This window comes from Sander vitreus, chromosome 14, assembly GCF_031162955.1.
Source record: "Sander vitreus isolate 19-12246 chromosome 14, sanVit1, whole genome shotgun sequence".
Classification (NCBI taxonomy): Eukaryota; Metazoa; Chordata; class Actinopteri; order Perciformes; family Percidae; genus Sander; species Sander vitreus.
The window spans coordinates 5,310,554-5,325,625 of record NC_135868.1 but is presented as its reverse complement, the minus strand read 5'-3'; the positions used below and the strand labels follow the sequence as shown (position 1 = coordinate 5,325,625).

General features: G+C 43.2%; 1 protein-coding gene across 1 annotated transcript in view; it reads left to right on the top strand.

Annotated features, from left to right (window-relative positions):
* LOC144528593 (uncharacterized) overlaps nucleotides 1-10,780 on the top strand; it is a 12,490-nt gene extending 1,710 nt beyond the window's left edge. Inside the window, exon 3 of the mRNA XM_078267272.1 lies at nucleotides 5,865-10,780. Coding sequence (XP_078123398.1) covers nucleotides 6,330-10,433 — 4,104 coding nt within the window. The 5' untranslated portion in view covers nucleotides 5,865-6,329 and the 3' untranslated portion in view covers nucleotides 10,434-10,780. The remainder of the gene's footprint in view (nucleotides 1-5,864) is intronic.
* The last annotated feature ends 4,292 nt before the right edge of the window (nucleotides 10,781-15,072 follow it).

The following is a 15,072-nucleotide window of genomic DNA, read 5'->3' as shown; positions in this document are numbered from 1 at the left end:
CTAATCCAAATACTTGTTCGTAATTGTCAGTATAATGAAATGCAATGTACATCTGTGCATTAGTTAACCAGTAGAGTATCCTTATATAAATGCAGTCAGGGTCACAGGGCATTTTCTGAGAACACATTGAAATAAAAAAAATAAAAAAGTAAATAGGTTGAAATTTTATATATTATTCTGGCACTAGAAGAACCTGAAAATGGACTAATAGGTTGAAATACCTGCTGTGCACCGTGGAGCTGTGGTGTGACAAGTTGTGCATTTTTTCTTATGTTGATTAGGAGTCACCGACACGTTTCCTCTTCCCTCACAGAGAAGGTTGTTTAATAACCTGAAACTGATCAGTTGATTTAGACTCTTAAGAAGCTTTACTGTAGAGCTGCAAAGATTAATCGATTAGTTGTCAACTCTCAAATTAATCGGCAACTATTTTGATAATCGATTAGTCAGTGTGAGTCATTTATGACAAAAAAAAAAATTTGATTCCAGCTTCTTAAATGTGACTAGCTTCTTCTCTCCTCTGTGACAGTAAACTGAATATCTGAGTTGTGGACAAAACAAGACATTTGAGGACGTCATCTTGGGCCTTGGGAAACACTAATCCACATTTTCTGACATTTTAGAGACCAAACAACTAATCAAGAAAATAATCAACAGATTAATCGACTATGAAAATAATCGTTAGTTGCAGCCCTACTTTACTGTGATCGTTGATACGAACGCGACAGATGGCGTTGGTTTAAGGTAGTTTTTCTTTAAAAAGAAATCTCCATAATGTTTTAAATGCATGCAGAACATTTTTAAAGTTTCTTAATGAGGTGTAGGGCCACAAAGAGCTGCCACAACTATCCCAATACATCCAGAGAAGCTCAGTCAGTCCTGCAGTCCTGTTTTTGGCCTCTTAATTGCGTAGATAATGTTTCCCCAGTGATACACTACTTGTTTAATTGTTTAAGTACCTCATTTCTTTTTTTTATGTTTATCATAGAACAAGCTCAATGAGAAGTAATGAAAATGACTTCCCTCTAAATGTTTTCTGTCACGTTAAATCAAATTTTAGGTTATAGTTACAGGTATAACGTCCCTCACGTCAGCTGTACTTAAACATCAGTTTTAAAAAAAATATATATATATATATATATATATATATATATGAACTGATGCAACTGTGATTTAGGCTCTTTTCTTTCTGCTCACTATCTAACATCCATATATTTTTTTTTGCCCCCCGTCATGTAACGGGACACTTCAACAGGGAGGGGTGTTCGCTGTTTGGGGGATTTGAGCCCAGGGTCACATCCAGCACTGCCAAGTGTTCAGTGCATAATTTTATTATATATATATATATATATAAATAATATTTATTGCTGGTGTGCCAGTGGGAAAAACAAACGTCCAAAAAAAATGTACTCCACGGAGAAAACAAACAAAAAACAGCAGTGTTCAAAACAGACTGAACGCACTATGTAGGACTGTTTGGATCTTTATACACGTGTGAACATTTGTGTTAAATGGTCTCAGAAAACCACAAGAAACTGTGACCAACATTTGCACCAGGGACGTTCAGTGCATAATCCTTTCCTATATATATATATATATATATATATATATATATATATATATATATATATATATATATATATATATATATATATATATATATATATATATATATATATATATATATATATGTGGCACACCAACAAAACTGTAGCAAACAGACTTCAAAGTAGAGCTGGGCAATGTATCGATATCGTGATATGAGACTAGATATCGTCTTAGATTTTGGATATCGTAATATGGCCTAAGTGTTGTCTTTTCCTGGTTTGAAAGGCTGCATTACAGTAAAGTGATCATTTTCTGAACTTACCAGACTGTTGTAACTGTTCTATTTACCTTTTCCCACTTAGTCATTATAGCCACATTACTGATGATTATTTATCAAAAATCTAATTGTGTAAATATTTTGTGAAAGCACCAATAGTCAACACTACCATATCGTTGCGGTATCGATATCGAGGTATTTGGTCAAAAGTATCGAGATATTTGATTTTCTCCATATCGCCCAGCCCTACTTCACAGATGGTTCCTTAGAATTGCATACCGTTAGTAGGGTGGGAATCACCAGAGGCCTCACGATACGATATTATTGCGATTTTGAACATCTCAAATTTTTCCCAATTTCAAATTATGTCCCCCAAAAGGAAACTTTGTCAACATCTGTTTTATCTAAAAAGATACATTTCTCTGTTTGTTCACCTCACTTTAATTGTATTGCTGCCAAACGGGATTGTCAAGCAGACAGACTGACCAACACGTATAATAGATACTTGGCGTTTGTGTATCGATTCAGTATTGCCACGGAAGATATCACGATATTATGCTGTATTGATTTTTTTTCTTTCCTTAACCGTTAGGAGGTAATATATCATTTCAACAACAAAATGTTTTTACAGTCAACACATCAGAGGTCTAGCTGTTGAAGGAAATTCCTCCCACATCGTGGCTGAGCGGTCATGTGCCACTGAGAACTGAGTCTGATTTTTAATGTAGACAGTCAGCACATGCAATGTTTTTTTTTTTTTCCCTTTTTGTCTGGGTGAAAGAGCAATAATGGGTAAGGTCAGCTACAGACTCTCTGTGGCGCTAGTTTTCTGTCCAGCTAACCTGCTTTTACCTGTAACAAATTCCAAATTATACCATACGATTAATTGTCTCGGAAATGATTGCGATCAACTGTCATTGTCTCTTTAGGTCAAATTTCAAAATGATTATTCATGTATTACTTTTTCAAGCAAATAAAGTTTTGAATGAATCCCAGATACATCTTTGGTAATATCGCTGTCATGTGACCCAGATAATGTAACAACCAAGGGGGTAAGTGAGCATCCGGAAAGCGTACCTCCTTTGGGGAGATTCTGAGGCTAACAAGCCATCACCTTCTGCTAGCATTCCATTGACTCCCATTCATTTTGGCGTCACTTTCAGTGAATAACTTTACATCTGAAGCGTTTTAAAGACTTTTTGTCCATTGTTTATTTCTAAAGAAACACGACAATGTATAAAAGGCTCCATTACCTTGTACCTCACGTTATGGCTCCGTAGGGACTTACTGTCGCACAGTAGAGAAATTACCGTATAGTACTGGAGAAGCTCGCAGGAAATTGGGGGGGACGTGGAGGCATACAGTCAAGGGAGAAGCCATCTCAAGTCCATGACAGCATCTGATCAAAATATTTCAGCAACGTTTTGATGGATTGGAAATACTTTGGTATGTGGCAAGTGAATTCATATGAAGTAACATTTATCCACAAACAACTAGGATATTTAAAAAAAAAAGTATGTTAAATAATGAAGTAGGGGTAACGAGGTATACCTATGTTCACGGGGGATGGGGAAATTAAACAGGCAATTGGAAAAAAAAAAAACATCTCGATGCCACTCGCGGGTTAACGTTATTCCTTTATTCGGCAAGATTGGGAATGATTGAGATTTCTCTTGGCACAGCTACCAGAAGACTTCCAACTTTCAGTTTCAACACAGGTTGCTCACGTCACATCTACGTCTTCAAGCTCAGTTTGAGGCTGCGCACTAACACTCAGCCATCACCGGAAAAGTGCTTAGAATATATTTCACTGGTCTCCGTCGAAGTCTGTGTCCATTTCTTTTACTGTCTATGGTAACAACGCAAGTACACAGCCTGTGAAGTACAACGCGCCTCCTTTTTATCATAAAACATTGTATTTTTTTCTTAAATGAACATAAAACTGACAATTACATTACACAACAGTTATACCCCTTAGGACCTTAGCTAATGTTAACAATTCATTGCGGTTAAACAAAGAAACGGCGATTACGTTAAAACCTGGTGTAACCGGTGTGAACTAGTTGTTCCTGGGAGAGAGCTGGAATGAAGCTCGGCAGCATTTGAGGCAGGTTTGACAGCACGCTGCTTCATGCTGCTTTCTGAAAAATGAATAGATCTATCCTAAAGCTACAAAACTGACATTTTTATCGTTGTGTTGCATTGTATTAGATTGTTATTGTTGCGAATGTATGTCTTGCATACCAATTACATGTCAATTACAATACCACACAAATATTTCTAACCGATCTTAGTTGGATGCCATTATTTTCAGTCCGTGCCAGTTGGACAAACTGGGAACTGAGCAATATTTAGATGTAGCTGGACAGCAGCAGACGTTTGTTTTGTGGTTTTGAGTGTGATTTTTGTGAAAGCTACACTTGACAAATGTTTGTTTTGTTTGTTTAAGGGCTGCAGCCCTATTGTATGTCTGTTCAAAATGCTTCCTTTCTTCCTCGACAGTCTCATTCCTAGAATTATCTGAGGGTCAGAGTTATAGGGAACCACTTCTATGAGTGGATATTTTTGTATAGACGACCATGTGGTGAACAGAAGCATCTTTCTTCTCAAAATCAACATTGGTATGTTTCGCCTTGTGGTTCATCAGCTTTTTAACAGTTACTTGTACTATGTGCTTTCTGAAGAACATTTCACATGTTAAGACATACAGAGCTTTAAGTAACAGCAGGTTTCAAAAGGAAATAAGCTTTTCCTCCACAGCGTCGCTCTGCCGTGCTTCAGGCTGTACGCAGATGCGAAGGCACATATGAGGATGTTTAGCTTCTCTGGTTTCTGTCTCGGGAGAGTTGTTCATGCCGAGCGCGCTGTGCTAAGCCAGAGGAAGGTCAGAATTAAGATCTTTAAAAATTAGTTTCTTTCATGCTAATGCTTTGGTCAGGAAGGAAAAGCGGCAGGTGGTTACCTACAGTGAAAGAAAGAAGCCTCATTTCTGTTGTTAAGAAAGTTATCTTTGCAGATGGCAGTATTCAGACTAAGGAGATGTTGTAGAATCTAAATATTTTTGTTAGAAACAACTAGTGTTCATTACTCAAAATTTTAAAACGATACAGCTCATAATACTCTTAAAGCGTTTCTTTTGAGCACTGATTCTAAACTAACCAGACCAAGACCTGTTGGTATGCATTGCTTAGTCCCGGGCCTCTTTTGTTATCCAGGAGTCGTGTGGCATTTTGAGCCACCACTCCCATTTCTTTTCGCTCTCTCTAGTGTCTGCACAGTGTGAAGATACAAATACATTTCAAATAGTCGGCCACACTTAGAAAACCAATATCATAATTAAATGTTCTGATTATTGCACCAATATTTCAGTTTCATCAATGGAAACCAGTGGATGAAAGTTGCATTTGTATCTTCTTTTTAACTCTGTTTATACATTTCTTTAAATGCTGTTTAGTTACTCTGTTCCGCTATGTGCCTGCCTAGTAATGCATTTTTTAACTCAACACTAGTGTGATTAAAACTGCTATATCACATTAAAGCAGTGACAGAAAGACATTGTGCAACCAGACTGTACTCTTCTTTTGGATATTTTAAAGAACTGAGAAGACCTCGCACAAAGGGGAGTTATAAGTTTACAGTCGCTGTGGGTCCATTGGGTTTAAACTGTCTGATATAAGGAAGCCAGCTGAAGAATTTGCAGTATGCAGAAAAACTTCACTAAAAACAAAAGTGAATTTATAGGTTCTTTTATCAATAATATCATCAGCTCAATAAATGAACTGGCCAGCGTTAAATACTGAGTACTAAAGCTCAAAATTAAAAACCGCAAAAAAAATGTTCATCTTCAGCTAAATCAGTCTCTTGCGTTTGTTTATTCAGTTCCCCGTTGATACATTCAGCATCCGGGATTTGAGGCTCCGTCTGCAAGAAAAGCAATACAGTGTTGTTCACAGTGCCCAAAGTGTTTTTGTCTCTGTATAAAGTCACTGAATCACTAACTGACATTACTGTGTCTTTCCTTTTCCCTGTCATTCTTCAGGCTGTCCGAAGAACTCCGTGAGGGGGACAGAAGGGCAGTGAAGCAATGGTTCACCCTCCACTGAAATAACACACACTCCACTTGATGGGACTACTGACCTGAATTTTAAAAATCCACAGATGGTTATGGAACCCTTTAAAGAAACACTACAGTTTTGTTTTTTTTTTAGTATAATTTAGTTTATTGCCTATTTATGACCTTTTATTTTTTTTTTTTTTTATAAAATCTCACAGAAGCACTCTTAAATGAAGAGTAAAAATATTTATACATTTATGTGAAAAAAAACTCGAGCATCGGCTTTTGGTGGAATATAGCAGTTTGTTGGAAGTGTGAGGGTCAGGACTACCTCTGAAAATCCCACCTGGTCGGTTTGACAAGGGGTCGCTGCCGTTTCCAGCAGATAAACCAGCTTAGTGCACGTGGCAGTTGTGGCTACGTGACACTTTGCCACCGCTGTATTGGAAGATGTTCCAGTTCAGCAAGTACCCCATGGACATTTTGGAGATGCTGAGTGGACACCAGGCCCACCAGTTCAAAGGCCTCGGGTTGGAACGACAACTGAGCCACCAGCAGCAGGTCCAGCTGCAGCATCAGCAGCAGCTCCAGCAGCAGCACCAGCCCTCCGCTGACGCTTCTGGGAGCCTCCTGTCTGGCCTCGGCCTCGGCTCCCTCCAGAGTTCTCGGAGCAATGCCTTCGCCGACTCCTCGTCCTTATTCGCCAAAATGGGCGCCCCTCCCCCATCCATCTCCCATCAGAGCCAGTCGTCCTCTTCGTCCCACAGCTCCAGGAAGTCCAGTAAGATGAGCAGCAGCAGTAGCGGCAGTGGGAGCGGGAGCTCGGGGTACCCCCAGTTCCTGCGGCCTTTCCACCCAGCCGAGGCTGCGCTGGCTCAGGAGCAGCTCCACTCCGGCATGGGCCGCTTTGACTTTGGCGGGAGCAGCAGTGGAGTTGTCACGCCTGCGCCCCCTCCTCCACCGCTGCATCCAGGTCTCTCTGTCCCTCAGCCCTCCACTGGTCCCACCTCTTCCTCAGCCTCTCCCTCTACCTCTTCCTCGGCCTCCAACAACCCCTCCGGCAGCACTGCAGTCCCCTTAGTCAGCCAGTCGGATCCCCGCAGCCTCCACCAGCAGTTCAGCTGCATGCTTGCCGCCAACCAGTACTTCCTGTCCGGCGTCCCCACCAACAGCAGCCTGGAGCAGTTCCTCGTCCAGCAAGGCACTCACAACCACTTGGGCTTGGGTCTGGGCCAAGGGGTCAGTGAGTCAAACTCGGCTCTGGCCCCTCCCCCCGCCCTTCACTCCTCCCACAGCCACAGCCACACAGCTCCACCGCCTCAGCAGCAGCAGCAGCAGCTGACCCCTCATGCCTTATCTCATCCACACAGCCACACACACCACCCGCACCCTCTCCACCCGGCTCCCCAGCCTGCCCCGCTGGGTGGCTTTGATTTCCAAGGCATTCCGGTCCTTTCCTCTAACCAGATAGCATCACTAATGCAGCAAGAGGCTGGCCTTCCCCTCCCCCTGCCCCTGCACCTGTCCCTCTCTAAAGACGATGCAAAGACAGGAGACAGCTCGTCTTCGTCAGCTTCGAGTGGAGGAAGCAGGAGGAAGAAAGCAATGGCGGGCTACCTGCCCCAAAGAAAAGCGGAGAGTAGTGGTCACAGCAGTCACAGCCATAGCAGTAGCAGTGTGGGTAACTGCCATAACAGCAGCTCGAGTGGGCACAGTCAGAGCTCCTCATCAGGCCTCGTGGGAGGAGGATCCGGGGGTGTTAGGATAAGTGGCATTGCAAGCGAGCCATCGCATTCCTCTATCCTCTCATCGTCCTCGCAGCAACAGCAGTCATCCTCCACCATCTCCTCCTCTTCGTCTGGCCCCCCTTCCTCTAACTCCACCTCTGTGCTTGTCGCCAACCGTAACCAACAGTTGTCCAAATCCCAAGACCGTAACTGTTCATCTGGCCAGCCCGAACCAGAGCCGCTTTACCACTGCGGTGAATGTGGTAAAACCTTCACCCACCTCTCCAGTCTCCGAAGGCATCTCCGCAGCCATGGCTTGCCACCAGAAAGCCAAAGCAGGAAGTTGGACGGCAACTCCCCCAGCCCAGAGAGGGTCTTCTGCTGTGGCGAGTGTGGGAAGAGATTTAAAAAGAGGGGTCACCTCATCCAACACAGTGTCACCCACTCAGAAAACCGGCCTTTTGCCTGCAATATCTGCCAAAAGTCCTTCAACCGCCGAGAGTCACTTACGAGACACGAGAAGATTCACGACGAGAAGCCTTTCCGCTGCCCGGCTTGCGGGCGTTGCTTCCGTGAGAGCACCTCTCTTCTCAACCATGCCGCATCAGGTGCCTGTGGCAAACCTCCGCGGAGTTCAAAAAACCGGGCCAGCGGCGGCAGGAGTGGGTCGTCCAACCCAAATGGCAGTAAAATGGGAAGCAGTGGAGACAGGGTGGGAATCCAAAACGATGGGGCAGCAATGGCTAATGACAAGTATGCAACCGATTATTCCAGAAATCGCTACCAGAGTCAGTCGTCCTACAACAGCGGAGTCGATGACTACAGGCGATCGCAATCCTCGTCTCTGTACTCCTCGGAGAGTACGCTAGCCGGTGACATGACCAATCAAACTCTGCGTAAGGCCCCTTTAGCCCCAACTCTTCATCCCCACCCACAGAGCCAGCAACCACAGCAGCAGCAGCAGCAGCACCACCACCAACAGCCACAGCAGCCACACCTCCCCCTCTCCTCCCTATTGGACGATTCGGAGGACGAGGTCACCAGCAGTGCAATGTCGGCCATCGCCGCTGCAGCCGCAGCCTCTTGTGATATAAACTCGGAAGGCCGGGAAGGAGAGAGGAGGGATATCATTGGAGGCCTGCTGGGGGGGTTGGGGTTTGGTAACATGGGCGGACCGTCATCCACGTCCAGCCTCAACGGTTCCACCATGCCCTTGACCCACCCGAGCCACCCCCACACGAAGCCCAGGAGGCCAAGGAAGCCCAGAGAAAAGAGGGACCCCAGCACCATCGTCAGGAGACGAAGGAGCCCTGCACCTCCCGGGGACGGGTCAGAGAGGCCGTACAGCTGTCAGATTTGTTGCAAGCGCTTCAGAAGGGCGGAGACCCTGCGGCGCCACAACCGCGTTCACACGGGGGAGAAGCCCCACCCCTGCGACGTCTGTGGCAAACTGTTCCGTGAGCCTTTCCACCTCACCAAGCATCTGACCGTGCACTCTGGTCAAAAGAACTACAAATGCAATCTGTGCGGGAAGATGTTTGCCTATGCACAGAGCCTAGTGAGACACGGGAAGTTGCACAGAAAAGGTGAGATTGACAGCCAGGGGAGAAGGGTGAAAGGTGCCGCTGCAGCGGCTGCTGCTGCTGCCGCCGCCGCCGCCATCAGTCAAGGCGCCACCTCGGGGAACTCTGACTACTTCTCATCCTGCTCCCAAGGAGAGAAGTCTCCAACATCTGGCACCCCCTCTCAGAGGCTTTATACCTGTACAGTGTGCTGGAAATCATTCCGCCACTATTTCCACCTGACGGCACATCAACAGACTGTCCACGGTGGTGGGGTAGGGCTGGAAAAGTCCTTTCGTTGTGAAGTATGTGGTAAAGCCTTTGCCTACTCCAACAGCTTGGTGCGCCACAAGCTGTCCCAGCACGGCATCGACCGCAGTGGCCAGCGTGTCAACCAGTCCCAACCCTCCGGGTACCCTCCGCTCTTCTATGACTCCGGATCAGGTTCAAACTACGCAGCATCGTCTCACATGCAGCAGGGGACTTCTGGCTCGCAGCAGCAGCAGCACCCTTTTCACTACCGCTCAAAAAACTTCCAAAAGCAGCATGGACAAACAAAAAAGCAAAGAAAAAAAAAAAGGCGAGTGTTGATCCACAGCATCATGAGAGATGGAAAGCTGGTGGGTGTCCCTCTGAGCAAAGACACCCGCCGGAAGCTATTGGTTCTGAGGAAGAGGAGGGGTCGACTGCAGGCGCAGCTCAAGAAGAAAAAGCTCCTGGCCCAGCTGAGGATGAAGGGCGGCATGACGAGAGCGAAGTCGTGGTACGGAGGGGCTGTCAAAGTCACCGGACTCACCTCAATGGACATCCCCATCAAGCGCTTCCCCTGTCCCATCTGCCCCAGCACCACATACGCCAAGCAGGGTTCTCTGCTGGTCCACCACGCCACCAGGCACCCGCCGAGAAACTCAGGGTGCCACACCCGTCTGCGGTGCCAGGTGTGTGGCAAGCACACCAGCTCCCTACACAAAGCCTTGAAACACAGGGGCCAGCATCTTAAACAAGCTGCTTTCCAGTGCCGCAAATGCCGACACCGTTTCTGGAACTCCCAGCTTCTGGCCCGCCACAAGTTCTGCTGTCGGGGGGCGATGACCGGTGGGATCTGGGAACTGATGAAGACTAAATCTCTGCCGTCTGAGGCGGACCATTCACCAGTCGAGCTAACGGTCCCCGTTGTTGAGCTAACGCCCCCAGTTGCCGAGCTAGCGGTCCCGGTTGTGGTCCAGCCAGAGAGATCAACAGTTCTGACTGAGTTCAGTCAGTAAAAAAAAAAAGTTTTCTAGATTAGATTGTTTTGATGTTGTTTTTTTTTTGTTTTTTTTAAATAATCCAAGAAGCAAGCAAGAGCTAGTGAGTTTTTAACAGAACAAGATGGGAGAATGTGGAGGGTTTAGTGTAACTAGCAGAATATCCCCACACCCATCCGGGATATATCTGTATACAATCCTAATTTACTGCAGCAGAGGTGGTTGATAAATTAGAGTGGACTTCAAAAGCCCCAAAATCAGAACCACCCTCCTCATCTGTCCCGCCTGAGGTGGAGGAACTCTGGACCATGTGACAATTTTTAGTAGCACCCGTTTGAAGAAAAAAAACAAAAAAAAAAAACAAACATCAATCCAGTTTGCTTTTCATCATCAGTTTTTATTTTATTTTGAAATTTCCCACTAGCAGTGTTTGCGCATAATACGGATTGTAGAAGTGAGGTACCTTTTTTAGTACCAGTTTATTTTTTCAAATAGTTTTCACATTATTCACAGTTAAACCGTATAGTCCGTGTCTCTTGCTCTGTATGTGTTTATTTGTTTACCCCAGTGGAGAATCTCTCCCTTTTTTTTACTGAGATGACATTGCCCTCAAGATAAATGAATTTTTAGGAAGACAAAAAGAAATCCTAAAGAACCTCATTATATAAACAGTAAAGGGTCGTATTGGTCGCGAAAGGCCATTGATAAAGTGACTGGAAAAAAAGAAAAACGGAGTTAGAAGTGTTGGTGACCATGTTTTTAATGTACACTACTTTTGTCATTTTTTTTAAAGAGGCGTGGATGGCGAGAAAACGCGACTCAAACTGTTAACGTGTTCAGGATTTGAAAAGGACAACAGAAATAACCGGAGTGTACTGTACAATTCGTATTATATTTTATTATATATTGATTCTTTGCTGTTTTTTTACTCCAAGTATCATTTCTTTTATTCTCGTTGGTATTGTATGGGTGGGAGGGAGCAAGTTGGGGACTATCTTTGTAAAACAGCGGGATGAGTATATGTATCGATGTGATATTTTTTTTCCCCCTCCCTGTACCCCTTCTGACTACTCCCTCATTGCCACAGTTATGCCCAATTTTTGTAACAAAAGCGTGTACACCTAGTTCATGACTTAGGTCCTGTCCAGACGTGTTTTCTTTTTTTCTGTAAAACTAAAACATGTAATATTATTACTAAATTACTATCCTTTTCTTTGCCTAAAAGTGAGTTGTTGAAAACCCTCAAATAAAAAAACTGAAATGGTACTGTTGGTTTAAGTCTGTTAAAAGCTGAAGGCTCCCTCCATAGTAGTGAGAAATGATTTAAAAAAAAAAAAAAAAAAAATTAAAAATAAAAGTCCTTAATTTTCCTCCAGGATAGAACTGTGTAATTTAGTAATTAATATAAAGGGGGAAAAAAAGATTTTTTTGAAAAGAGAAGCTCAATTTAAAGCTGTGACAAGTAAATATTTATTTATTTGAACTGTATGCCATCCTATTGACAACTTAAAATGTAATAAAATGACTATCAAATGTCATGGTTCGTTACAGGAAACCTATTGGAAAATATAAAAATATTCCAAAACTACAGCTTTTTTTTTCTTTTTTTTTAAGTTTTACGAACAACAACAACAAAACTAACTTGTAACATGTCAGTAGCAAATCACTCAAGCTTCCCCAAATTTAAGTTAGCTATAACACTTCATAAGGAAAATGGAGTAATGGTGCTTATGTTGTTCATATGCTTGTTTAACTTGTAAAAAGAAAAGACCGATTAGTTGTAGCAGGGGTGTTTGATATGGCCACAGCCAACAATGGGATCATTGGGAGTTTAAAACCAAAGCACACACAAAAAAAACATTTTCTATCTTCTCTGGTTGTATCGCTCCATGCCGTTTCTTCCTGCAGCCCAATACAAAGACGATGAATGAGATTTGTGTCGTCTTCCCGTTGACCAAGAACAAGTTGTCTTTCAGGGTCAATAAACCTATTTTATATGACATTATACCACATTTCTTTAGTTAAAAAAAAGCAGAACTTATGGATTACTTGACGAATAGTAAAGATCAGAGGATGTTTAGTGGATCACAGAAAGTCAAAGTTTAGTTTCAGGTTTTGAAACCATTTAAATTATTTTTTTTCAAATGCTATAAAAATGTAGTAAAACACTCCACAATGGAATGGAAGTAATCATTCATTTGTTAAAATGTATGGGGTTCCATACAACATACATCCACGCATCCATTGTAAGTTTTGGGCAATTTGGTTGAAAGAAACCCATGTTTCTGTTATTAAAAAAACATTTGAAAAATGGGTCAAATTTGACCCGAGGACAAGACGAGGGTTAAAGCATCACAACATTACTTAGAAAAAGTGAAATGAACCGCAACGTCTTTCCAGAAACAACGATGCCTCACGGATTTCATTAAAAAATACTTCTTTATACTGAAGACACGGTCCATATCAAAACCTGTAAACGCATGTATTTTATTTCGGTATACTTTGATTTAACAGTTAAACATTAAAAAAAAAAAATCCCCAATTTTAGTTTTAACATCTGATTATGTAGATTCACTTTCAACCCCATTAAGCAGATACATTTTCTTTTGTTATAAAGTTGGAAATGGATTCAGTTCAGTTCTTTTATGTCCAGCCGTCTAAGACTTTTTACTGAAAGTGATCATTGTTTGGAGTTGATTAAAGTTTCTGAAAGGGCAAGCATTTAAAGAGTTAGAAGTTAATTCATTGGAGAAATAGTTTGACATGGAGATGACATATGATCATCAGTCTTAGGTTTATATTATGACGGTAAGATACTGGCATTAAGGTAGAAATGAGTCAAATTGTGCCATTCAAATATTGTCTCGTGTGGTTAAAGTCATTGTATGGATCTAAGGAATATTTGCAGCTGCCATTAAACTGCTCATGTACTTCCAAAAACCTTTTTTTTGTTTCTGAGCCCTGACCCCCATGAAGATCCAGGACCAACAACTCTACAATAACAATTCTGATCTGCTGAAATCTGTTGACCCCGCAAAACAGCAGCTCAGCCACAACTTCCATCGCCCTCAGAGCTTGTTTCAGATAATTAATCCAATGTGTGTTATTTTTATCCACCCTTTCCTCCTACAGGGACACTGAAGTGGTGTCTCGCTCTGACACATGTAGCCTGCCCCCCCCACACACACACAACAGGAGTAGACGTTCAGAGAGCTGCAGCTCAGCTCCATATAAATCAATGACAGGAGGTCAGCTGCTGTGCACCTGGAGCAAGCGGTCAGGTGAGCTGTTTATATGCCTTCATCATTACCCAGCTGCCCCCCCCTGCTTTTTAACTGGGGGAGTCTCATGTGCACTGTCACGTGTCTCACAAAACAGTGTGGAGAAGAGAATGATCTAGTTGTAGAAGGCAGAGCGAGCAGTGGTGGAAGAAGTATTCAGAGCATTAAGTAAAAGTACTAAAATCACACTGTGGGAAATACTCCACTACTAGTAAAAGTCCTGCATTCAGAACCTTACTTAAAGGTTTAAGAAAAATGTATCAAAAGTGAAAGTACTCATTGTGCAGTATAAATGTTTTTGGATTAATATTACTGCTGCATTAGTCTGGATTGACAACAATTCATTTCCAGGATATTCAATGTGTGTGTTTGCTGCTGTCAAACTCCCTTCGCTTTGGGAAACAACCTTCGAGCTAGCAAGCTACACGCTGAAAATGGCAAGTTTTGAAGAAAATCTGCATCGTGCAACAAGGCAGGCCTGCTTGGTTCTTTTAGGGACTTATTGTAAAGATTTACAAAGAATATGTTTACGGCATTTACTCTCTAACTGGGATGTTTTGGGACCGATTGGCGGGGATTTGCTGTGGTCAAAGTACACTGGTAGGAGTAAATGAGGTTTAACCATGTATCCAGCTACTTTAAATAGCTCACGTTACTGTATTGTGCGAACAGTTAACTTCCCGAGACAATTTTGCAGAGCCATCGTCTTTGCGACCAGAGCTGAGCACCGTCCAAGACGATTGTAATTGGTTGAAAGAAATGCAAATAACCCAGAGCGTTTTTGTTTTTTTTCTCCTATCCGGGAATGTACTGTATGTGTGGTGTAGCCTGACCTTCCTCCACAGCGCTGTGGAGGGAGGTCTGGCAAGAGTCTACTGCTGCATAAATGTAATAATGTATGTTGCATTTAACTGCTCTAGATGTTTAAGGTTATGCTAATTGTAGTCTATATCCACGACGTTCTGGGATTGCACCGGTGCCGCCGGAAATTCCACCGGAAGTCCTCAATTTTGGCCGGATGTCCGTCACCTTCCTCGTTCTTTGTGTTGGCGTTCTAAACTCCGGTGGATTTATTAAGAGCTATGGTTAACTGCTCCTCAGATCTCTGCAGGGTAAATCCAGACAGCTAGCTAGACTATCTGTCCAATCTGAGTTTTCTGTTGCACGACTAAAACAACTTTTGAATGTACACACGTTCCACCAAAACGAGTTCCTTCCCGAGGCTAATTAAAAATGGCAATAAACCAGAACAAGTTTTTCTCTCATCCCTGAATTCTGTGTGGACTCGCCAGACCCTCCTCCTCAGCGCTGTGGAGGAAGGTCTGGCAATACGGGACTATGCTAATTGTAACTCCTTAATATACTGTTCGGTAGTT